General features: G+C 35.5%; 1 protein-coding gene across 1 annotated transcript in view; it reads right to left on the reverse strand.

Annotated features, from left to right (window-relative positions):
* neurl1aa (neuralized E3 ubiquitin protein ligase 1Aa) overlaps positions 1 to 23,016 on the reverse strand; it is a 113,094-nt gene extending 90,078 nt beyond the window's left edge. Inside the window, exon 1 of the mRNA XM_015347660.2 lies at positions 22,400 to 23,016. Within this exon, the coding sequence (XP_015203146.1) occupies positions 22,400 to 22,481 (82 nt within the window). The 5' untranslated portion in view covers positions 22,482 to 23,016. The remainder of the gene's footprint in view (positions 1 to 22,399) is intronic.
* Positions 23,017 to 27,594: the final 4,578 nt, after the last annotated feature.

Below are 27,594 nucleotides of genomic sequence, written 5' to 3' on the forward strand. Positions count from 1 at the left end.
GCTGATGGATAAAATATAATTTTTTATAAGCATATTAACTCTTCACAAAAATCAGCAATTCTTATCTAGTTTTTCTATGAATAAACTGCTTTTCTGCAATAGTACAGTATATCAAGGTAAATTCATTTAAAGTACAGTATATATTTCTGGGATTTTAAAATATTTTAAAAATAATTTATTTTAAACTACAGTACAGTATGTGGCTAATTTACCATAAGCCTGTTTTCGCTGTCCCTGCAAAAAGTGCCAGAGAATGTAAAAAAGATTAATAACTTTAATCTCTTTAATTTCATTTTGCAGAACCCCTCGAAGAGGTATGAGATTTTTATGAATTAAAACAACAAGCAATAGAGATGTCAGAGTTAAGATGAAAAACATATACTTATTTTGGTGTATCAATTTTAGAACTGTGCCTCATTTAAAACTCATGCAGTATATCTTCTCAAAACAAAATAACCTTCACAATAAATTGTGAACTGTTGTGTCCTTGTTACATTTTGAGGCATTTTAGTTGTAATTGTATAATCACATTTACTGACAAACTTTGTGTTGATTATAAATACTACATATTCAGGATGTTGGACGATAATTATTCATGATGATTGCTGATGTTGCTTTGGAATCAGAATGGTACAGTACCTGTACAGAAAGCCTTTCTTTCCTTTTAATGTAAGCACATTTTCCTTTAATGTCTCACAAAAATATTTCAGGACCATTTTGCTGTGTGTGTTAAACTGCTGTGTCTTTTATGACATTGTGGCTGGGACCTGAATTACACCATTAATCTGGAAAAACAAAGCAAAGTGAAATAAACTCCAATTTCTTCAAGGTTCTGTCTGTATTGGCAGCATAGGTGCTCATAGACCTCATCTCCGTCTCACACTCAGCTCTCATGTTCAAAACACAGAATATGTAATCAGACTCTCTCCATATCACTTAAATGTATACTTCAAAATGAAATTTAGCAGATGGACACTTGCCTGTCTGCCAAAATGATGTCAACCTGAGCATGGCACGGATCGAAATCCAAAGGGAGATCACAGCACTATACTGTACATCTCAGAAACAAAAAAAAAACTAAAACTGGGACTGTAAAAAGCCAAAAAGTGCAAATCGTTTGAAAATAGGCTTTTTTATTCAGTCTATAGTGTTTGACTTTCTTTGGCCACATTTATTCCACATCAAAGGGGAATGTTTTTGAGGGAGAAAGTAATGAGACACACATTTTTTCCTGATTTTGCAACTCTTCTTGGCAAGTGCCATATCATTTTTTGCGGAGACTTGCATTGGTAAATGTCAGTGGAACTTATAGACGTGTCTCTCTGAAGACTGAACGGGCTAGTGTAAGGGCTGATTTATTGTAAATAAAGAGGTAGTTCACTTACTGTATCTGTGTTTGAGGCTTCACAGCTCTGTTTATACAATGGGCCCATAAGTGTAGGAGGAAAACGTAATGTGAACAGTCCCAAAGTTTTGTTGTTTTTTCTTTTTGGGGCTGCTTAATATCTAATTGATTGAAAATAAAAATGTGTAATAATGAATCAAATATTGTAACTGGTTTGCATTGTATAATGCATTTTTCTGCAGGTTTTGAATGCATGTAAACCCTACTGGATCAATTAATTTGAATAGAGCCAAACACATCAACACGTGATCCTTAGATCACTCCCATAAATTAATTAGAAATTGTTAATGACAAATCCTGCAAAACCTTCAGACTTTATTTGATGAATGCATACAGTACATGAGTGCTTATATGTACTTGATAACTATATTTCTAGCCATTTGCTGTGGTATGACATTATCATATAATACAGTACATACTGTACAGTTTTAGTTACTAGTAAATTCTGGCAGGATGGTATGGTTGTTATTTGCATTTCCTCAGGGAATGCCATTCCAGAAGTTTTACATAAACCCTCACTGACAATATATGCCAGAGTGCAGTACAGGATATTCTTCTTGCGTATTAATAATGTGTTTTGCTGTAGAGCTAGAATACTGTATACATAAAATAAAACACTGTAAATATAAAGCCATAAAGGAAACTGACATTTGCAGAAAATTATATACAGTATAGATTTATCTACTTATTTCCATTCGGTAGTTGTTTGACCTTAGATTAAATTACAGCATTAATTGTAGTACAATATTGCATAACGAAGATGACAATAAACCTGAACTCACAGCATACAAACACGGGTGAGCAGAAAAGTGAAGACATAATATAACTCCACAGTCCTGGGTAACATATGAGTGGAGGGCCATTTATAACCCATAAAGAAAGGAGTCTGCTGGACCAGACAGGATACAGCCAGTTCCATCAAGACAAATAGTGGAAAAGAAGAAAGGAAACAAATCACACAGCAACTTTCCATGAAGTGTCAGTAGATTCAAAAGAAATAAAAGAGACTTTTAATTACACACAAGATTAATTGCATTTCACACTGCACGAAGCCTTAACCTTTGGATAGGACTTACATATAAATACAAATTGTATAACATCAATGGCTAGACATTACAATATATTATAAACTGTGTAAAACCAGGCAAAGATCTGAATAGTATATGGTATATAAATTATTTTAAAGTTAAAGGATGGAAATAGAAAACACAGTAGGCCCATGCAACGAAACACTGTTTTTTGTTAGATTGCCTAATTGGAAGTAAAATTCTTTAATGACATTTGAGCACAGTGATAAGGACAGCATGGTTAGCCGTCAATGGTTAGCATAGCTGCCTCATTGCACTAGGGCCTGGGTTCAGTTCCTAAGGTGTTATCTGCATAGAGTGTGCATGTTGTCTTCGGGTGCTCTGGTTTCCAAAGACATACTGATTAAGGTTAATTAGCATCTGCAAAACTGGCCCTGGTGTGTCTCCCGCCTACAGTATGTTTGCATCAGTGTGTGCCCTGCAATGGACTAGCGTCCTGTCCGGGGGGTATCCTGTCTTGAACCCATTGCTTGCAGGATTGGGCTCCTGCTCCTCCCGCAACCCTCTACTGGATAAAGCAGTTTAGAAAATGGATGGATGGATATAAAATTATTTCTTAATTGTTTTAATCCTAATTATAAGAAATAATTCTGTTTCTGTTGCACTTCCTTGCATATTACGGTTTCTAGGGTTCCGTTAAATAATTTGAAAAAGGTTGTATACATTCTTTCTGATGTAAAATAAAACAAAACAAAGGCATTGATACAATTAAACTTGTGGCTTTGACCAAGAAATACTAAATTTTGTGCCTTTTTCTTAAATATACAAAATTCAGGCAAAAGCACACAATTTTTATGACTTTTATTGAGACCAGTTTTGATCTTGCTTATGTTTACAGTAAAGCTGAAAAAAAAAACAGTACAGAAAGTTTTTATGAATTTGAAATTACTTCTAAATTTTATGTCGTTTTGTTTGTAGTAATGTAATCTTGTAAATCTCAAACATTGAGAAACTTTAGGCTAGATGGAAGAGCTCTGGTATTGTTCATTTGTTTTTTTTTCCCCCAGAAATATTACATAGCCCTAATTGATATGTTGGACAAACAAAGCTTTTTCCCAAATTTGCTTCACTTTTTCCTGCTTTTCACCCTTTCAATTCATTCATTTTAATTTTAGCTGAATTGTTTATTTCTACATCTGTTTTCCGGAATAAACAAAGTAATCTACTGTAAATCAGAATTGGAGTGTGATGAATATAGGCTACTATTTGTTAAGCAGTTTCTTGCTGTTTTGATAAACAGATATCGTACAAAATGGAAAATCCGTTTTTGAACAAAATAGATTGGGTTGAAAAATGTGTTAATGTTTTTCATATTTGTGTTATTTTCTGACTCCCGTGAGATTTGCTGATTTCAAATTTGCACTGTAAAAATGAAGAACTGTATCAAAGCTCAAGTTCTGGGCTTTAACAAAAACAATACCCTCTGAACTCTGAGACTTGCTGAGTCTCAAAATGAAGTGTTGTCTGTTCCATAGGTGAGAATTTCGGGAAGTCTGAAGATATACTGTAGGAAAGTAAGAAAGAAGACATGACAATAATCCACTGTCACCTCCCTCGCTTAGACACACACATCGGTAAGTTGCTTCATGGAAAACACCCATGGCGCTAACAAAAATAATAAACACATGATAATTGGTTTCCCTAAGGATCATTGTGTCCTTTTAGGATTGGTGAAAAGTACTTGAAGTATTTCTCAGAGCTTTAAATTCAGTCAGACATTATTTTCTTTATACTGTATATACCGCTACTAGGTTGCGAGCATTAAAAAGAAACACAAACTCCCAAATCAAAAACCCTGGATGAACACCGAGATCCGCTCCCTGCTCAAAGCCCATGATGCTGCCTTTAAATCTGGTAATGAGGAAGAACTGAGAGTGGTAAGGAAACAATTAAGGGCTGGTATAAAATCTGCCAAGAAACAGTACAAATCCCAGATAGAACACCACTACAACACCAACGCTAACCCACGACGCATGTGGCAAGATAAACACAATCACACACTACAAGAACAAAACAAGCCCTGTAAGCGCTACTGACTCCTCCCTTCCAAACAAGCTTAACACCTTCTATGCACACTTTGAAGCTCAAAACCCTGAACCAACCATCTGGACCACTAACTCCCCTCCCTACCCACCACCCACACTATCCAAGCTAAGATGTCTGGAAATCACTAGAATAGTGAACACATGAAAAGCTGCTGGACCTGATGGAATCCCTGGCCGGGTACTCAGAACATGTGCCTGGCGGATAGATGATGTCTATACTGACATCTTCAACCGGTCCTTGGCCCAGGCAACTGTACCTATCTGCTTCAAGACAACCCCCATCGTGTCAGTACCAAAAACATCTGCACACACATGCCTGAATGACTACCGCCCTATTGCACTCACCTACATCATGATAAAGTGCTTAGAAAAACTACTTATACCACACATTAAAACCAGTTTTCCAAAAACACTTGATCCTCTCCAGTTTGCCTATCGCACAACCTATCGCATCCACGCAGGATGCAATCTCTATAGCTTTACTCACCACACTAACCTACCTGGATAAAAAGAACACCTATACAAGAATGCTGTTCATTGACTTTAGCTCAGCATTTAACACCATCATACCCATAAAACGTGCTTCCAAGCTCAGGGCTCTGGGTCTAGATACCACCCTCTGAAGCTGGATCCTGGACTTCCTCATCAGCAGACCCCAGACTGTAAGGATTGGCAACCTTACCTCCAACACACTAACGCTTAACACCGGTGCCCCTCAAGGCTGTGTGCTTACCCAACTGCTATACTCCCTGTACTGCCAAGTTCAGCACAAAACCCATCATCAAGTATGCTGACGATACCACAGTCATGGGCCTGATCACTGACAATAACGAGACTGCCTACAGAGAGGAGATAAAACAACTAGCAGACTGGTGCAGTATCAACAACCTATGTTTCAATATCAGCAAAACAAAAGAGCTGATCATTGACTTCAGGAGCAAGGAAAATTCCACTCCCCCATCTACATCAAAGGGACTGTGGTGGAGATAGTGAACAACTTCAAATTCCTAGGTGTTCACATCTTCTTTGACGTTACATGGGCACTCAACACCTTCGGTCTCATCAAGAAGGCACAACAGCGGCTGTACTTTCTGAGACGACTGAAGAAAATACTCCTTCATCCATGGATCCTCACCAACCTCTACAGATGTATGGTGGAGAGCAATCTGACCAAGTGCATCATAGTCTAGTACAACTAACAACTGCACCGCATCCAACCGTAAGGCACTGCAGCAGGTGGTCATAACTGCCCAACACATCATCGGCAATGCCTTACCATCCATCCAGGAAATCTACAACATCAGGTGTCTGAAAAAAGCCACCAAAATTATGACTGACCCCACTCACCCCGGAAACAACTTGTTTGTCCTCCTACCATCTGGTATAACGATCTGGTTGCACACAACAAGACTCCGAAATAGCTTCTTCCCCAGAACCGTCAAGCTAGTGACCTCCCCACTTCCACCCACCAAACTATGATCTCTCCTCACTTCTTCCTGTACCACACAATGACTGTACTCCTACACCACTGCATACACTATACATCCGACAATTGAATGTAAGCTAAACTTAAAACTGTACTTGATTGAGTTGTACTATTTTATAATGCTGTATTATTTTGCACTGTTTGCTCTGTTTGTGTACTTTTGCACAGTTTTTAACAGAAATGGGTATTGTCATACTGGTACCATATGTGTTGTTTACATTGTTATTGTTATTGTATTTACTATCTAATAGACTGTCTTGTCTACTGTTCTGCATATACTACACCTAAGAGACTAATGAGAAACACTTTTAATTATACTATGTATACTATGTAAGTATAATGACAAATAAAGTTGAATTGAATCGAAATTGAATTGAATTAAGTAAGTAATTTGTATTTGTTAAAACAGTGTGTACATTCACAGGTTTCTGAAAAACCTGGTGACATTACCACTTCTTCAGCTTTAATGTCTTGCTGATGTCAAGTGTTGCATGTCTCAAAATTGTTTATAGCAGAACTCAGAGCAAAAGCTTTATCTCTTGGGTCTCAGTAACTGCTAGAGTAGTTAATGCTTCCATTTAACGGAAGAATGAACAGGGGCAGCCATGTAGAGGAGTGCTTAGGGCTCTGGACTCGTAATCAGCAGGTTATGGATTTAAATCCCAGGTGGAGCACTGCTGTTGCATCCTTAAGCAAGGTTTTTCCACCAGAGCGCTTCCGTCGAATGCCCAACTGTATGAGTAGGTACATGTGTAAGACACTTTTGGATAAAAACGTCACTGAACTAACATAATTTGTAAATTACACGGCATTCATGCTTTATTTGCTTAGTTTTCAAGCCATGCTTTAGAATACACACACTTTCTGTACATTTTCCAATCCGCTACAGATTTGATTTAACATTTTATTACCCACACTTAAAGCACCGAAAGAAATAACACCCAAGTCTTTGGAATTTTAGCTCCTTAGCAAACCGTACAAACTCTGATTTTGGCCTTTGCTTCATTGCCATTCTGCATTTTTTAATGCCCCAAATAAATGAACTTTCTAGCTGTTCTTATTGGAAATACACTTTCTGATGCAGTTTTCAAATCAGGACTATGTTTATAATACAGTCTTTTAAGATAATTCTATTGTATTATTGATATTGAGAAATGTACTTGATATATTTTTTAGTTTTACTTTCCTACTGATTTTATATATAAGAATATATATATATTATATATATACTGTATTTACTGTATACTGTATACGTATAGGAAGTGTATTGAATTTCTCCTTCCATGACGTACAGTACCCATACAAATAATAATGCTTTATCAATTAACATGACATATTTCATGGAAGCCATGATAATTTTTATACTTCACAAGAGGAAGTTTTAGTTCACATAATTTTAAGGTTGTTGATAAATAAGTCATACTGTACATCTTAAATCACAGAAAGTAAAATGTAAATCATCACAGAAATGTTACAGTTGAAAGGCTTTCATATTTTTTTTTAACTGAATACAATAAAATGCTCTGATTATGCTGTAAACAGAAGGCAAAAGCAGGCAATAAACTTTTTTTTATTGTGGTTATCCACTATGGTGTAACAGTGCAATCAGACTCTGTGAACTCAAAGTATCTACATGTAACAAGTGCTGAATGTAGGAACACTTGCCTTTATACAGCTCAAACTGTCATTCTGGCTCATTTTCCAGGACGTGTAATTTATCTGTGTATGTAGCTAACGTCTGTCGACGTTAGCTACACCTGTCGAGGTGGTTATTACAGCAATGTATTATGTCCTTCCAAATCTCAGCTGAAGCACAAAAGCACTGTAGATGCTTTAAACACTGAAATGTTTCAACTCTCCTGAACACTTTCTTGTGTAATTTCACACTGCATGTTTGCACTTGTCCTTTACCACAGTTTGGCTGTTATTTCCTGCAGTAATACATGGCTTGCAGGAGAATCCCCAGCAAAAGTGTGGTAAAATTATAAAAATGCTACAGAACCTTTGCCTAGGTAAATCTTGTAATCATCCTTCCATTGATGCATTCAAATGATTTTTTACATCATCTCTTAAATGTACAGTTAGTTGTTAACTTAAGTTTGAGGGGGATTACAACAACCAAGCAATATTACTTCCTAACCTCATTTCTCAAACACAATATCTTTCATATATATTGTACTACAGTACAACCCTTTTTCACCCCAAATCCACCTTTGCACCTCCCCCTTAATTAACTCCTCACTCTGCATTGGGGTCCCACCTCCTTGTCCCATAGCCAGAGGGCTACCCTCAGCCAAGCAGGTTTAGCTACAGTAAAGAATTTTATATCACAGTACTCAGTAACCATCCTCAAATATATCTATCTCTTAGAATTTGTTATTCATGGTGAAATATACTTTGTGATGTTAATTTAACTATCTGAACCTACTATGATTACTTCTTCTGTACCTGTTATTGCAGTCTATTACTAATATTACAGTATGTTCTCCTTATTGCCTTAGCTTGTTAAAAAAAGGAAAAACAAAACATGACAGACAGGTTCAGCTAACGGCTTTAATCAACATCACTTTTCCTGTAAAATCAACCCAGCCCTGCATGACAGAAAGAGCAGTAGCTGGACTGAGCTCTGATCTTTGTTAAAAGGGGTTTCCTGCAATGTGTTTGTGTTTGACCCGACATTTAAACCCCTGTAGCCATGTGAGCCATCAATCCTAGTATTGTAGACACAATGCTTCAGGTCGGGGAAGCAGTGAAATGCGACTGATTGCTAAACCGCCACCCCAAGATATATGCCTTTTAGAAAAGTGACTCAGTCGAAATATGAAATGTTTGTTCTATTCCATGGAGGAAATTCTGGCTATTGGTCACTAAGGGAAGATAAGCTGAGCATTAGACTGTCATCGTCTTAATATGCAGTTACTTTTGCTCTGATAATAATGATAAGATAACTGATAACAGTTACAAACGAGAGGCGGCTATTTGCCCCATCTAGCTGTATCGGTAGTACAGTAATTGATTGATTGATAGCTAATTGATCCAGGGATCTCATCGAGTTGTTTCTTGTATCAGAAGCCAGGGTATCAGCTTTAATATTATGAAAGCTTGTTTCATACTACCCCAACCCTTTGAGCAAAGAAGTGACTCCTGTTCGCAGTTTTAAATGCATTTCTGTATACAACAGAAGAACTGTAGAAATAGATTGTGTGGCATGGAAAAGTATTGAACATCTCATTCAGATGTCAGATATCATCACTCAAGAGACCAACACAATAAGATCTGCCAGTCACTAAGAGTTATTCATTAGAAACACAATGTGTGAGGAATTAGTGATAACAACAAATAGTGATACAACAAATGCTGTAACAAAGCTCATTTGATGCATTTTGTAATGTCTCTGCAAATACAGAATGCACCTGAGTGACTAGATGCAAATGTACTGCAGTTGCGAGGAAATCTGAACACAGTGCCAAGCAACATTGACACTTGGTATAGTGTGTTTAGAGTAATCAACCACATGAAACAAGGTGTACTGTATGTTTCAAGACCAGTATAAATGAATTAAGTACTGGACAGTCAGTCTAAGGTTACGTCCAGGAGCAACATACACAGCAAAGTTTAAGAATGTTCAGCAGATTCAGTATGCTAGGTAACATGATACTATACAGTCCCTTCCTTTGATCGGAAGTAATCAAATTTGCTTACTGTTTTAGGAGTAGTAGACATGCAGTCTATCACAACTCCTGCATCTTTACTGGGATAACTACAGTATTATGGAGAATTGGATGTATTTTAAAAACACTGTCAGGAAATCTGGATTATTTCCTGCTACAAGAGAAGCTGCTTTTTTGGAAGTTTCACATTTCCCAGATGATATTGTTATGTAAATGCTTTGATTCACTTTAAAAGGTTTAGCAATGGCCAATCCATTTATTACTTGGATGTTTGTTCTTTATATGGCATAAACATCAAACAACAAAGTCAATAACACTTGTAATAATTTGTGATAATCATGTCCATTTTCACTGGGGAAAAGATATTTGTATTCAACAGACCCTGTAATAACATATTCCCTTATTTAATCTCATTAAGACAAAATTTAATTTGCATTTTTTAGGCTAGTAGTTTAAAAGCCGCTGGAGGCAATTTAATCAAATAAAAGACCAAACATAATTTGCCGTAATGAGTGTTCCCTTATGACTAAAGGAGTCTGATTAATTTGTCTGGGCTGGTGAACTGTTTTTAAGGCCAAAATGGACCTGTCCCAAGTAGCTTACACCTGAAGCAAGTTAAGAAACCCTATGTTTGTATTAGAGAGAGAAAGTAGTTTTAATATTAGTGTGATGTCTACCAGAAGATTTGTACTTCTATTACTTTATAATTCAGTTTAAATTTTCTTCTTAATACACTTTCTTTTTCCCGGAGATGCCATCTGAACCAAAACAATTTTCTGAAGTAATACAAGTTTGTAACATTAAAGACTAAAAGAAGTGTATTTTCTTTTCAAATAATGATAACAGAGGGGTATTCAGGTAAAAATGGAACAATAAGCAAACAGATGTATGTGAAATCTTAAATGTGTTTGATGTGTATGTTAAAGAACAGTTGTGATAATAACATGTTTGAACCCAACTAGATAATTTGGATGTTTCTGCTTTAGAATCCTATTGGTCATTTTTACGTTCCTATCACTGCCTGCAGTTTGGCAGTATTTAAGTTTGCAGTTACTGTACCATGCCTTGAGTCAAAGATAGAGTTGCAGTCCAAATACTGTATTTTCTTCAAGACCAAGTTTAATTTTGGTCCATTATGATTACTCAGGAAATGCATTCCCCTGAACAAAAATAGTGCTATCAACAAATGTTCAAGGTGGCCTTAACCCCCCCCCAAAAAAAAGGAAAAAAGGAGAGAATGTTTCATACTTATCATATGCTTTAAACCATCTATCATGGCTTGAATTGGAAGGCCTCCATACATATTACTTTTACTCGGCACTAGAACACTTCTCGAATAGCCTGTTTTAAAGCTATAAATATCTATGCCTTGTTTTAAAGGTGTCAATACGAAATACAACTTGTGTGGTCTCAGCAAAAACAAATATCCCAATGAACAGCAAAAATTAACATGCTCTTTAATGCATAAGAGAGCAGTTTTCTTTTCAACTTTTAGCTCTTCAGCTGTTGCCATAAGATGGTATCTCTAATTTGGGATCTTCAAAGATAAGTGTGATGTTGGTTCTTAAAGAATTACTGTATGTGAAAATGGTGGCCTTTACAGCCATTCTAGAGACAGACTGGATCTGTTACTCTTCTCAAAACTTCAAGGAATGTATCAAACCATTGTGCTAGCCCAAATTCTGGTGTAATGCCAGTGGGGACACATCCCATATACTGTATAGGAAGGCACTGAGTAGGATCTCTCTCATTCAGCCTTGAGGTCATTCAGGCTCTGGTTTGAAGATCAAATTAAAGAGATGAGAATGTGAACTATTGCCTCCCTTAGGGACAATGAGCCCTTTTAAGTTTATCATTCCAATCATTCTCACTTCTGAGAACTGATATGACCCAACAAGCAGAGCTGAAATGCTGCCATTTTGAGATAATGAAATGGTGATGATATACACACACCTTGTAGAATTAGTAGAATGCTTAAAATGGTTTTGTTAAACAAAAAAAAAGTAGAAGCCAAGTAAAAGTAAGTAAAAAGGTAGAAGCTGGGGTCTGAAACAAATCATTCAAAACAGAAATTAAAAATATAAATTGTTAATAGTCATCAATGTGTCTAGGAATTGAAACCTGCTGTAGGAACAGTTCATATTGACAAGACATGAGAGATGTGGATAATGCAAAAGATGAGGATTATTTTTCATAAAAGGCTTGTGTGTAATTGGCATGTTTATTATAATATATCGTGATAATGTTAACTTCTTGTAAAACCCTGCAACAGCTCAATAAACTGTTGCATGAAGCTGGAAAAAAATGTATTTTCAAATTTAATTTACCAAACATATTTCCCAACTTCAGCCAATTTTAAAGGCAATGTCTAACTTACAATTCCATCACTAAAAGCAAAAGTAATATATTGTACTGCACAGGTTTTATACTGAATCACTATCTGAAGCATTTGCATTCCTTATTGTTATATTTTTATTTACTAGTTAAATTAATAGGTGTCAAGGTCTTAATATTAATAGGTGTTACTCAGGTGTTTATTTTCTCAGTTCATTTCTCTCAGAACATTTCAGAAAAAAACTTATCACCAGTGAAAGTCAATGAAGTAAATAGCCAATATTTATTTGCCTGGTTTATGAGTCTCTACTTCAATGTTTACAGAAGGTGTGTAGACCTTAAAAACAAGAGACACTACAGGGATGTAGGAGGACAAAGCTGAACTTTGCATCATGTGAATAAAATACAGAAAAAAGCAAAAGTTCTAATTGTGTTAATTTTGATTAGGTAAGATTAACACAAGTACAGTAAATAACGGAAATGCGGCAGTATAGTGAATGTTTTCTTGGTCTTATACTGTTGATGTTGCTAAAATTATAGTGTATTTTTAAATGTAAAAAAGCTCAGCAACAATACAGATGTATAATAATTGTTGTTTGCACTACATATCTACATTGTTGCAACATACTGTACTGTTCAATCACAACCTTTGCAATCAATTGTGTCTGGACTATCATAGGAATGTTAAGGCATGTGCCCTTTGGTATATGGTCACAAACTTACACTACACTGTTCATCTGGATTTGTTTTCCTATTGGATATGCGATGGTTTGTATAAAGTATTACAAAAACACGAATTCTTTCAATGCAGAAAAGGGAGAAATGTAAACTGTCAAGACAATTCATTAAAATCATTTGCATTAAAAGAGATTAAGTACAGTAAGTCTTTGAGCAGCTATAGTTTAGGAGCTGTGATTTAGTCACAAAGTCTAACATTTAATAATTAAATGTTAACTTATTTGTTTTTGTTTTGCGTAGGAGAAAGTGACTGAAATGTACCAAGACAGCATACATTTATTTGAAAGCTTGGATCCATGTACAGTCAGACAGTTTTCATTGCTCAATAACTATTTGGTGTTTTTAATGCCCTTTGATTGATGACTTGATCTATGATCTTCCCTATCTTGATATGAGTTTAATTCTTTTAAGAATTACGTTTTGCCAATTTGGCATTGAACTAAAACTGGCTAATAAAAGGAAAAAAATGCAATGACTATCAGAAGGCTATATAGTTAGAATAATATAGTTTATTTGTTATTGTTGATTTTATATATTTTATACAGCATTGCAGATGTTGAGCTTTTAAGAATATCATTTCAACATTCCCAGATGCAAATGAGTCTGCAAATGAGAACTGTAGTAGGTATTTTCATCAGTATTTGCATTGCTTAAACTAAACAGATGTTACACACATACAGTAACTGTATATCCTAATCTGGATGATGTGGGTTTAAGAGTTATGTAAATTGTACTCCTGCAATCATTTAAATATGATCTTTTGGTGCTTTAGAATACAGGCTGGTGCAATGATTCATCCTTTTATGGTTGATATTATTGTATTCCAAAGCTTATAAGTAGAACGTGTTCAAAACATCACTTGTGACAGTTTTCCAACACCACATACAGTTATGCATTCAAGTGATTACTTTTTACAGGATGTACAGTACAATTCTCTGCAAATTCAAAAAGTGTTCACGCTACAAATAATCACCATGCTCTTAAATTTTAAGTTTTGCATGTTGTATCTGGTGCTTTCTCACCAGACAATTTTCACTGTTTTTAACTATTGTATTTCCACCCTTGTTGAAGTATTGAAGTATCACAAAGACAGCATGGAGAGCGGTTGGGGACGAGTAATTGTCATTCATAAATCTTTCTTCAGCCTTAAGGTCTCCTCTAATGAACAACAAGGGATATGTTTTCAAATAGAAGAGAAACAAAGTGTACAAGGTAGAAAGAGCAATAATCTGGTGCTTTATAACCCTGAGACTAAATGAACAAGGATATAAAATGTCTGCTGGCAAAGTCTTTGGTAAATAAGCAATCTGGCTTAAAACATACAAATCAGTCAAGAAAAAGATCTATCTGATTATTGTTATTTTGCTTGGATCAAAAACAGACACCAGTGGACCAGAACTAAAGCACTATTTCCCTTTGGGCATTGTTCCACAGCTTGTTTCACATGCCAGAATATTCTAGGCTGTTTTGTGCGTATGTGTGTATGACTGTGTGTGTATGTAGGCACTAATAAAAATGAACAGAGATGCAATGTCCCTAAGGATTAGTCTTTCCTCTACACTTCTTTCCCATTAGAAACCTTGTATTCTCATGCTTATTGATTCCTGGTCCTTTTCTAGTTTTCAGTATTGTATACGAGGCTAAAAAACTGCATACAATGTTTGTTAGAACCTGAAGAACTGAGTCTGAACATGTTACACACTCTATATCCATTATCCACCATTCACTATACAGTACATTTCGTCCTATAGAGGGTTGCAGCAAGCCAGACCCAGGGACTTGGCAGACACAGACAGGACTATATATTAAATATTTATGTACAGTAGATGAATGTTTGATTATGTAAATTCCAGACTGTTCATTACTTTTAGAGTAAGGTTTCCCTGCTTTCAAAAACTTGCAACCAACCTTAAGAACTTTAAGCATAACATCCTTCAAACAATGGATGATATGCTGAAAAAGTAACATACTGTGCAACTCGTGGAAATCGGGAGGCCAGAGAAAATTTCCCAAACTGTACTATGTGTTTATTTAGCGTTTTAAATTCAACATCTTAGAGGTAACAGCTGGCAACAGCTACCACTTCTGTAATTACCATGGGGGCTGAAGTCATGACTTGCTGGGGATCCATGCTTGCAGATGGGGAGTGTCTTTTTGGAAAAGAAAGCATTAACTGTATGTACAGTATTTAAGAATGGATTGCAATAGGATAGATCAAGTACCTACAGCACCATGCTGAATGTTGTGGTAATAATTTAAACAGGTCTTTGTTTTGGAAAGAAACTACATTCAGAACATTGAACAAGTGTTACTGCCTGCTCTGTGCTGGGAATAATCTGCTCTTTTTTCCCTCTGTCTACCTGATGAGGTGGGCTCAAGATGTGCCAACAAAGCTTGTAGAGTTGGGAATCTTTCTGTTTTTCCACAGTACTCTTAGGGACAGCAGGAGTGTAGGTGCATCTCCACCCACTGATTGCTGTCTCTCAGATGGAGCAGACTGCAATTTTTATCTCTGGCAATTTTAGGTCTCACTCACTTTGTGGAAAGAGGGGGTTTTGTGAAGGGAAAATGTGTAGCCAAGAAAGTTACAACATTCAGGAAGCTGTACTTCAGAGATACTTGACATGTACATTAACATGTATATTCTTGGGATACAGGTCCATTACTTCAGGTTCAATATATTCATATTGGCACAATATATGGACTACTACAAGCCAACAAAAATTCACTTTAAAATATATTCTATGTACTGTACATAACTTGTTTAAAATTGCATGGATTCAGGCCTCATCAAAAACAGACTCTTATCAACAAGTGCATCTGCCTTGGCTTGCAGTGTGGCAGTCTTGCTCTTTCACAGCAACAATAACCAGAACTGTTTTGAAAAACAATCAGTGAAGTGCAACTGTTGAAAGTTTTGACAAAAACAAGGAAAATGAATTTAAGTCCCATGAAAAAAGACATGGTGAAAACTGAAAACATAACTCTTTTCTTCTGCAGTTGTACTGGTCAACACTTACTCCCATTCAATGCCTGCCTATTATTATCCCTCCTTCTGCTGATAGCACTCAGGAGCAATTTCCATGGAAACCGTTTACATTTCATGTTCTGTTGTCAAGGAGACACAGCTGAATAGGATGCACTCTCCCTTAGCTTTGAATAAATGTGTTTGCTTTGCTGCAGACCTGTGACTGTAACCCATTTCATTGTCTTAACAGTCCCAAAAACCAGTCGCTCACCTCTCAGTTTGATTAAAGATTGAGTTCTCAGACATCTGTTTTCACTTTCACTTCTAAAAATGCTATGCTAAAGACAAGCTTCTAGACGTAATAACAGCCGTATTGTTTTCTCAATAGATAATGATAAAGATTCTGGATTACATTAACAGTTGCAGCTATTTTCAATTTCTTAGAATCCTACAAACACCGAAATGGTCTTTTGGTTCCATTGTATCTTTTAGAGCAATGACCGCATTACTGCCATCACTAATATGTACTTTCAAAGAAGTCACATGTATTTCCAAAGACTCTTTTCAACTTTTCACAGCTGTGGGAATTAAATTACTTTGGCAGCTGTTCTTGCACCTTTGGAGTTTTATTTTATGAACAGCAAGAAAAAAAAGTTATTTTGAATTCAGATGTTCTAGTAGTAGTGGAGTATATCCTTCAATTCTTACTGCTACAGTAATTTAAAAAAGACCTTTAAGCATAGAAGGTATCTGCACTATTGTATTCTAAATAAAATAATAGTACAATAATATTAGTATTTTATAATTTAAGGAAATACACAATAAAGCTATTTTTACAATGAAAAACCAAATCTCACTTTATTATAGTATATCAACATTTTCTGTAGCAATAGAAGGGGAAACAAAAGTGAAAAATATCAATAAAGATAAATGTCTACATGTTGAAAAAATAAGATGGAAAATACAGGTTAAATAATATGAAATAATATAGATGCAAGCATGTGTAAGGCAAGTAGAACTCATAACTAGATTTAGAATTTCCATTTCTATTGAGAGTTTAGTAAATATTTCTCTTTGTCATTTCTTGTTATGTTTTAGTGTGTGTCAAATGCTGGCATCTCTCCTTTTTAGTGATACATATACTGCATGAATGCAGCCTTTCTTTAAATTGTCAGTGTATATTTATAACAGAAAAAGTGAAAAAAAAAATCTGCTTCTTGGCCTTAGATTAAAATGTATACATTCTTTCATTAATTTGCAGAGAGTGATAATTTCCGATAGCTTTTATTTTCAGGGCCATCTCTGCCTTAGTGATTCTTGTACAGTATGTCCCTGACTTCTGTAATTACACTTTGTTCCTCCCATTTGGTGACCAGTCTTCTACCAAAATACCAATCAATCCAAATAAAAGCATCCTTTTCTTTGAGCATTTATTAACAAGATGTAAAGTACTGTAAAATAGTATTTTCTCTGTAGTTCTCATTATTACAGAGGACTCAGCCAGCCGGTCATCCCAACCTTTTGTAGGAATAGGATACCCATTAGGAAAAGGGTCTGTTTTTCTCCCTGTGGGGATAATTCTTTATGCTATAATAGCTATAGTACATAAATTGTAAGTAATCCAAAACAAAGTCTATCCTTAAATACCTGTATATACTGTAGCAGATTATTATTATAGAGATATTATAAGACATTGCCTAGTTCACTTAAAATGTCCCTGGAAGCTATTTAATATATGGTAGCATTATGTGGAAATGTAATGGAGTTATATAAAGATAAAGAAAATCATGCACTGTAATCACTCTTTTTTGAGATTCCATTCTGGGTTTTTATAATTTAATTTTGGTGGCTTGGATTATCCACTTTGCAAATCCATACATCCAAGGGAAATAAATCTGAGGGAAAAGCTCTGAAAGCACATAATGTAATATGAAATAAGCACAAATACAGAACAATGTACATGGGTAGTCCTACTGTACATACTGTAGCTACAAATGCAATATATTAACTAATAGAAGGAGGGCAAAGGCTATATTAATTAAAAATAAGTATCCTTCATTAATTTCATGTTTTCTTCTGTAAGAAAGTTTTGGCTCTGATTTATGATTTTACATTTATTAGCTGCCTGCATTTGCTTTTGTTATTATTTGTAGTCTACAATATTAAATTTGCCATAAAATGTGTGCTCTGTGCTCTTACTTGGTAAAAGCAAATTGTTCCATTTTAAAAATCAATGAAGATGAGGAAGGTCTACATAATCTGCTTGGGGTATGTTGAAATTCAGATGAAACTTTTCAAAGGTCATTTTATCTCTCCTCTTTGCCTAACATTGAAGAAAAGTTGCTTAGGTATTTATGAACTGTCACAATTAATAATAATAATAATAATTTAATAATTGCTTACACTTATATAGCGCTTTTCTGGACACTCCACTCAAAGTGCTTTACAGGTAATGGGGTCTCCCCTCCACCACCACCAATGTGCAGCATCCACCTGGATGATGCGACGGCAGCCATAGTGCGCCAGAACGCTCACCACACATCAGCTATCAGTGGGGAGGAGAGCAGAGTAATGTAGCCAATTCATAGAGGGGGATTATTAGGAGGCCATGATGGGGTAAAGGCCAGGGGGGAAATTTGGCCAGGACACCGGGGTTACACCCCTACTCTTTTCGAGAAGCGCCCTGGGATTTTTAATGACCACAGAGAGTCAGGACCTCGGTTTTACGTCTCATCCGAAGGACGGCACCTGTTTTACAGTATAGTGTCCCCGTCACTATACTGGGGCATTAGGACCCACATGGACCGCAGGGTGAGCGCCCCCCTGCTGGCCCCACTAACACCTCTTCCAGCAGCAACCTTAGTTTTTCCCAGGAGGTCTCCCATCCAGGTACTGACCAGGCTCACACCTGCTTAGCTTCAGTGGGTTGCCAGTTGTGAGTTGCAGATAAACAATTGTAGCCCCTCCCCCTTAAGGGCGCTCAGGCTCTTTCAAATGCACCTGCTCCGGGTTCCTGCCTCCCTTCTTAAGCTCACTCTGTTCCGGGCTCTGCATTAGTTTCCAGTACCAGCCGATTCCGGGACCTGGAGCACCTGGTCCTGTTCCCCTTTTTTCCCCCTGACCCTCCACTGGATCGCGCTCCGGTTTTTAACTCTGTTTATCTTCGTCTTGGATGGACAACCCGGCTCTGGACATTTGCCTTGTCAAGGATTTCCCTATGGACACTCTTTGGACTGTTTGCCTTGGACTCGCCCCCCAGAACACCAGTGCACCATGGACATGCCCCCAGTTTTCCTTCCAGCTCCTCTGCATGCTTTTTTCCCCGTGTTTTCCTCACTCCCCCCTGGATTGTGTTGTCTGCATAGGGTCCTGAAAGAATGCTTTCATGACATGAACGTCACAAACGTGTTAATAAAAGACGCAAAATTTCTGAAATCACTAAATATAGCTATTCAAGAGTGTAGGAGTTTGAATTGTGATTCACTAGCCGAATCATGAGCTACTGTAATTGCTGTCATCATGATGCCAACGTGCTACTACTATTTACTGGAATGGAGAAACACACGTAAATGCCTGTGTCTTGGCCACTAAGTATAGCTGACGTCTGTTCTTCTATTTTCAGTTTCAGGTGGTATTTTTCTAGTTACTCCTTTTCTTCAAGATCATTCAGTAGATCCAACTTTTGTTCAGACCCCTGAACAGTCCATGTGCGGTGAGTATGTACTGTACAGTATTTGCCAGTTTATACCTTAGATGGCTATTTTCAGTATGTTTTTATCCTATTTAAAGGTATTCTCAAAAAACAATTGTCTTGATGGACAGTATTGTGGAAGAGTGTTAAGCATTTGTGGATTAATTAGGGATCACACATTATGAAGCTGAAACTAAAGCATCCAGTTCATGCTGACATGAGTTGCCCTTGAAGCTCTCTTTTTATTGGAAAAAAATCCTCAGCTGCAGAGGAATAAATCATGGCAATCGTACAATTGAATGGAAATAGGGGTACAGGATGATCATATCTGGGTCTATTCATGCCATAGTATTTAGGTGTTTTTATATTATAGGTGTTTTTTTTTGCATAAAATATCTAAATATTGTACAACCTTGAACAGTATGTATGATTTAAGGACAAGAAAATGACTCCACCACCACCCCATAATCTCACTAATTAAAACAATATAATTCAAGTTTCTTCGTGAGCATTTGTTACACCATTCAAACAAAATTAGCTGTTAAGGAAGTGTGTATTGTTAATCTTCTGCCTCCACCCAGAAATCTTTCAAAGAAAAAAGATAGTCTTTTTAGCATAGTGTAGTTCTAAGATGTTGAATATTATATTGTCTGTTTCAGTAAAAACATAACATATTTAATACATTAAAGTGCTTTAATTTATTTTTAATAACTTATAAAATTAATTTTATTTTAAGATGGCATTGAATATAATTTGTAATAAAAGTGTATAAATATAATCTAATGTGCAACATCAAACTTCAAGCAATGGTGATTAGAAGTCTTTTGATTGCATAGAAAGTGATTTTGAAAAAAATAACACTTTTTCTTTAACATTTTTAAACTTAATTTGTTTTTCTCTGTGTGCCTTTATTTAGTTAAATACTGTACATCAGCCTAGCTTACATCGATACACGTTGCCCTAATATTGTCTTCTTGCTAAAAAAGAATATCTTGAAAGTTATTTGTTTGCCCTACTTTCCTACATAAATAACTTTGAAACTATGTGAGAACAAGTAGCTCTAGTATGAATATAAAAATAGTCAAGAAAATGAACAAGTATAACAGAAATATATGGAATTTCATACGTATTCTCCCTGAAAAAACAAAACAAATCTCTTATTCTTTTAAGGTAAATTTTATGGTTATTTTAAGCATTAATAAATCATTCTTATCAAAAAAGACTGCAGCTCTTCTCTTGGAATGACAGTGTATTACTCCACCTGGAAATGTCTTTGAGAAATTAACTTCACTGCTACTGTATGTGAGATGTTCTTTTCCAGAGTTAGACATGCATTTTCACACCCTGTAGTTATCTTAGTTGCTATCTCAGAACATGTCCACCATTACAGAAAAATGTTCTCAGTGGTCTACTGTTATCTGTAAATTTGTTCTTCAGAAAAAGAAGCTGTATTGAATATAATTAGTTATAAAGGGGTATGGAAAATAATTTGACACAGATGATAAGATTTGATTGCCATACAGGCCTTTTTGGACTGCTAAATATTTTACATAAAGTATCATTTTTATGTAATTGTATAAGACCTCTATCTAAAGAAATTGTTTTATGTAGATCTTTAAAGTAAAGATTATACATCTTACACAATCTGATATTTTACTGTAAATACTGTAATTTTTTTCAATGCAGGAGGAAGGTTACTTTAAGGATTTACGATGTAAATAAGGCATTCACATTCATAGATTTTCTTTGTCAGACAAACAAATAAGTGCTTAGATGTAGGTTTTGATAGATATGACTAGAAATATGTTAAGCAATAGTAAAAATACCCAAATGGAAACTTCTGCCTCATTTAAATGAATTAACATCTGAAACAAAGTCTGAACTATTTTTAAATGATTTTTTATCATAAAAAGAAAGAACACCCCCAAAAGCAAATGGTCCTCATTGCAATGCTAATTACATCTGGGTCCAAGCAACAAAAAAGGGAATCAGGGAAACACAAATACTACCAGAATATAAATAAAGGGCTTAAGTTGGTACTGTATTTTATGCTTTATAGGATTGATCATAAAAATCCTTGCAATGGTAAATTTACACTTCAGGTGTGTCTCTCCCAAATGAGCCTTTATTATAGCAAATTCTCTGTTGAATTACGGTATAGTTATCAGATAGAAAACTAAAATTAAGTGTTGAAGATAATGACACTGTTACTTTAAGTTACTTTAGAACGACATTCATTAGTTTTTTCACAATACTGCAGCCTGTAGATGTTAGTGCTCCACTAATTAATACACATTTAATTGAACGCATAAACAGCTATGATGTATTTGATAATCAGACTTTAGAAGTGTGGTAAGTAGAAATAAAACTGCAGTAAACTTGACAAACTTTTGCCTCTGGTATGCCCTGAAATGTAACTACGGGGCGCTGTCCTTTCAGCACCACGGACACTCGCCTGGATGACTGCAATGACAAAGAAGTAAATACTAGGATTACGCTGGATTTACTGTATCTCTCACAGACCAATCTATGTACAGTAATAAACAGCCTTTGAATATATTATCATCTACAGTGAATATAAAGATTTCATACATACTGTAAGAAACCGTTTTTGTACCGTCTCTTGATGACGTCTGTTCACTGTAATGTGGCTGATTCGTAATTTTTAAAGTTATTTTAAGTATTTATTTTTGAGTGAAGCTTAACTATTCATAATCATAATTCAATATATGGTATTTCATTAAAAAAAATACACTGTACCTATAGTCCCCTGCCCTTCTTGATCGGAAAAATATAGACCAGAAAATATATCAAATGTAAACATTTGTCTGTATGTTTAGAATAATTCCAAAAGTTATTGTAACTAATATTGACTAGTTTAAAACATCTTTATTCATGACACCATACCCAAGGAATAAATAAATAAAGTATTCGATATACCTACTGTACGAAAATAAACTCATATCCACTTACCTTTTTGGGAGCTCGGAAGTCTGTGAAATCTGTTAGGGTGTCCTCTTTGCAAAGTCGGGATACTCGAGACACTATTGCCCATGACTTTGGCTAGAGACAGAAAATCCAGATGTTCGATCCTGGTCTTCAACAGTTCGCTGTTTTCTTCTTACCTCAGTGAGAATTCGTCTGATTCTCAGTTGCTAAAAGAAACCTCAAATCGAAATTCAGCACTATACCCAGTTGGTCCACCTTTAGCAATCGACCTCTCCTTACAAAAATATCCCTTCCACAGTACCAGTTACGAAAGACCAAAACTGCAGCGTTTTATTTTAAAAGAGCAAAACAGTAATCTGTTCTTACTCGGTGTTTATTATAAAGGACGCACGGACCTCTCTTCGGACGAACTAAAACAAGTCCAATAAAAAAGCACTAAGTGTCGTTTAATATAAAAATGTACCTTTAAAATAAATGTGCAAAACACATTTACGCTTTTGAAAATGCATTTGAAAATGCATTCGTGCGCAGCGTTGCATTCCTTTTAGGGACACAGCATTTGCCTAGAACTGTATATCGCAGCTGTTACTCCATTGTGTCCAATCCTAACGCAGCCTGAATATAGAAGATTAGGTTTCCTGCCTATCTCATCGGCCTCTCCCTCCCGCACAGTAATTTCGGTTGCTATGGTGACAGCTGCCTGTTAATTATTTAACCTTGCCAGAATCACTTGACATGGCACAAGGCGTGGGGTACCAAAATGTCTAAATTAGCTGGTAACATTATGATTTATAGTCGTTTCCGCAATTAAAAAAAAAAAACACCCACGATACCAAACAGAGGTGTGACATTTTACAATCCTGTCCCTCTGTGAGAAATATGCAGCTGTTAAATTCTCACAAGGATCTGTGTTTATGATTTTTTGAATGTTATCTATTTCAAGAGAATTCGTTACTTCTTTTCTTTTTTCAGCTGTACAAAACGGAATACACGCCACATTCGTACTGTATCTGGAAATGCAAGATGAAATACTAATGAAAAACTACAGTAAGTTTTAATTTTTCTAGCAACATCAAAGGGTTCTGTAGAAGTGATCACACAGATAACTAAACTAAAAGTGATAAAAAATGCACTTTATCAATTTAATGATTCTTTACCTAAACTGTAAGCAGATATTTTAAGTCAACATAAAGGAACAAAAGAATAAACAAAAATAATATTATTTGTCATGGTGTAAAGACTAATATGAATTTATGATTAAGTGTTTCGAAGCATAAATATTTGCCACATTTCTAGTATGTTTGGCAATTAAATGTCTGAACTCTACAGAAAAACATATATGAACTAACACTTAGTAACATAAAGGTTTAATTTTATATATTTCTAAAAAGAAATTAGATTGTGGTTTGTCATTTCTGTCTAAAATATAACAAGATGTGGTTTGTCTTGCAACACTGATTATGTTTTTGAATATGGTCACTTATAGTATAAATCTTTGTCCTTTTGCAGATTGCTTTGTAAACAATCCTAATTAAATGAAATGAACACTTAGTCTTGTGAAAACCAACTCCAGCATTAGTAGCTGGTTCTTTTTGTTTCAGATGGGTAAAACAGTTTTGGTTGAACATGAGGGAATCCTTCCAAAAATATTTACCAGAGTGAAAAAGGAATATTAGAAAGCATGGAGACTGAGAGACAAAGAGAGAGCTTTAATTAAGAAAAACAGGCTTTATTGATATCCTGCCCACCAATATTCATTATCCTAATGTTTGATGCATGCATTAAAAATGTTGGCATCTGTTAAAATCTGCTACTGTATATGTATAAAATTAAGTATATGCCAATATGGTCAATTCCCACCAAAATTTGTAATGAAAAAGAATATTTTAAAAAATAAAAAATCACTACAATCTGATATTTAATGACTGTTTATGTCTACTACTTTTTGATAGTCTACCAATTTTTGATGTTGCTCCTATCCTGTTTGAGCATTGCTTTCACTTTTTTCACAAACATCGACTTTTCGTGCCTAATTGTAACCCCGTCACGACAAATTGCTACTGGACCATGCAGGAAAGTGATTAAAAGTTAATAAAATCAAAAAGTTAAAATGAGAAGAAGCCATTTTGTAATTGTTGCTAGTTTTGGTTGCTAGTTTCTGAATGATCCAGAGATCTTGTCCAGTTGTACCTCAAATGGTCCCAGGGAAATTTTTTCAGAAATCTGGTCAGGTATATTCCCACAACCCTTGTGTACAATAGTACCACCAGGTTTCTTAAATCTTTTAATTATTTTCCTATTTCCCATAAGACCAAGCATATGTAAATACAGTACATACAAATGTCTGTATACTGTGTGTACACTGCACAAATATGTACAGTATTTGTTTTCTGCAGAGGAAAGCATTACCATAAAAATATATGATCTATTTGACTTGTGACCCATGTGGCTATCAGCAAGGTAGTGCAATAAAGATTACTTGTCTTAGGCCTTTTGGCAAACTTCAGAATGAAAATAAACATTAGGTTTTTCTTATTATAAACAAATAGTAGTTATTTTTACATACTGTATTACATGAAAATACGCCCTTCTCCTTCTATATAGTATAAAGAACAAATCATCATCCAGGTAATCCAGAATTTTAATATCCAATAAACTGTTTGCTTGTCTTGGCGGACATCAAACATTCCTTTCTGGCCCAAGAGATTGAAGTTCAAAGTGGAATATCATACCCCTTGGGTTTTCAATCCAATAATCCAACTTGAAAATCTTGAAATTTTACCCAGTTCAGATTTTACTCTGTGTTGAGTGAAGCTCTGCTCCCACAGGAATTTGAACTTGCCTGCTCTTGAGCATTTCCTATAGAGCCACACAGTGATCTGTTATGTTCTACCCCACTAATTCCTCCATCTCTAATTCCTCAGTCACACATAACCACTCCACAAAGAATAAGGCCAAAATACCAGGCTTCTTCCCACAGGAGAATTTGATGTTATCCAATGCCAAGTGAGCCCTGTTACTGTACATGTGCATCTGGACGAGCAAATAATTAATATACTGTACAAATGATATAAAACCATAATGCTTGGAATCAGTTCAAGCTCAGAATTCTAACTTTTGACATTCTAAACTCACAACCAAGGAATTTTGGAAAGAGTGATATGTGATTATATATGTACAGTATTCATAATAATATACATTTTTTCATGTTTCAGTATCTAAGCTTATTAGCACTACGTTTAAACTGAATCAATTTGCTTTAATAAGCTTTCTTAGTTTCACTGATCGTTTGAGGAAAGAAATCTTTGTGAAAAAAATATACACATACCACTGAGTGTTTGTTTAAATCTACAGGTACAGTGTACTGTATGTGGATAAGGTTTATAACAGAAATTATAGCATAAAGACAAGCACAAAAACATTCATATGTTTGATGGGACGTTTTATATACAATTCTTCCTACTGTATGTCTTAAATTAAAGGGATAATAACTGGCAACTGGAATGTGGGTATTATTCTTATGGCCATTTCATTTATTGTGGTACTCATACTGAACCATAAGTGTTTTATGTTTTACTGTAATGTACTCATTTTTCTTTAAAACTGTCACTGTGTTTGGGGAGTATTTCAGAAATATTATCTGGACGAAATCTGTTTAACACTTGCCATCTCTTGTAGACCTGTATCCCAAACTGTAGGTTATAAGCTACTGCAAATTTAGTTTTGAAGAAACACTGTAAATTGTTAAAGTATGTGTGGGTGTCAAAGCAAAATGTAAAAATAGAACTAAAACAGTCAGATAATTTAAATAACCTATTGCACTTCATGCTGTGTCATCTCATTTAAGAGAGATGGGAGTCTGGCTGTGACTAATGTTCACTCAAAATTCCTTAGGCCAATCAAAGAAGCTAGTAGGCTAAGCTATTGTATGACAGAAGATACTTATAGGATGAGTTAAAAGGCAATTCATTTAGCAATTTATTTAACTATATAACAGCTCTAGACAATGTATATTACAATATTAAAACAGCCTGGACTACTATCACATGTCTGCAGGTGAAACCTGAATATAAATTAAACAAAATGAGACATTTTTTGGTCCCATACTGCAAAGAATGAATAAAATGACATAAATGGTTCTGTCAGTGGGGTGGCTTTGTGGTGCAGTGGTTCGCATTGCTGCCTTGGACCACTGAGGCCCTGGGTACAATTCCCAGGGTGCTATCTGTGTGGAGTTTATACATTCTCCCCCCATGTTCACATGGGTTTTCTCCCACCTTCCAAAGACATACTGGTAAGTTAATTGGCCCCAGTCTGAGTGTCTGTTTGTGTCTGCTCTGTGATGGACTGGCGCCCTGTCCAGGTCCTATCTTGTCTATTGCCTGCTGCTTGCTGGGATAGGCCCCCTATTGCCATATATTGGATAAAACAGTTAGAAAATGGACAGATGATGGATAGGTGTGCCATTATTTAAAGTCACATCTAATAAGTTGCAAGTCAGCGAATCAGGACTGTACAGTATGCCCCGAAATCAGTATAGTATGACCACATCATTCCACAAAAAAAGGATCAAAACAAACGTATAGACATCTTAATATTAAGAGCCATCGAAATGTTCGATATCTTAATTAATTTTGAAAATCAGACTTATTTTTATGGCTCTTGTGATGGTAATCATTTTAAAATATCAATGACCTGGTGTGTAAAATCTATCCTTTTTACCTTGGGTTCGGCTACCCACAACACCCTTCTTTACTAAAAAAACAGAAAGAAGTTTTTTTGCATAGAAAAGAGAAGAATCTAGAAACAAAGCAAATGGCAGAATTTGTTTTTAATGTCTGACTTCGGAGTGTCCGCCCTGCCATTATTTCTGCCATTATGATTTGCAAGTCTCGACACACGGGCAGACGAATTCGTCTGTGGTTAAGGCGCCCTCTTGTGGAATTTACAAAAAAATATAAGCAAACACAGAACAGTCATTTCATTAAAGTATTTTCGATAGGGCACCTTTGTTATACTGTATATTGCAAATGAAACATACTTAGTTTTATGTCTTACTTAAATATAATCAAAACATATCTACTATATAATCATCCATAATAATGTAGTTCTACGGTATATAACCATATCACGTATGATACTGTATGTTGCAAATTATCGAAAAAAATGTGAGTGATCTGGTCACAAGCATGTTTTTTTTTTAATTTTTAAATACCTCC

The sequence above is a fragment of the Lepisosteus oculatus genome, chromosome 4 (genome assembly GCF_040954835.1).
Source record: "Lepisosteus oculatus isolate fLepOcu1 chromosome 4, fLepOcu1.hap2, whole genome shotgun sequence".
Taxonomy (NCBI): Eukaryota; Metazoa; Chordata; class Actinopteri; order Semionotiformes; family Lepisosteidae; genus Lepisosteus; species Lepisosteus oculatus.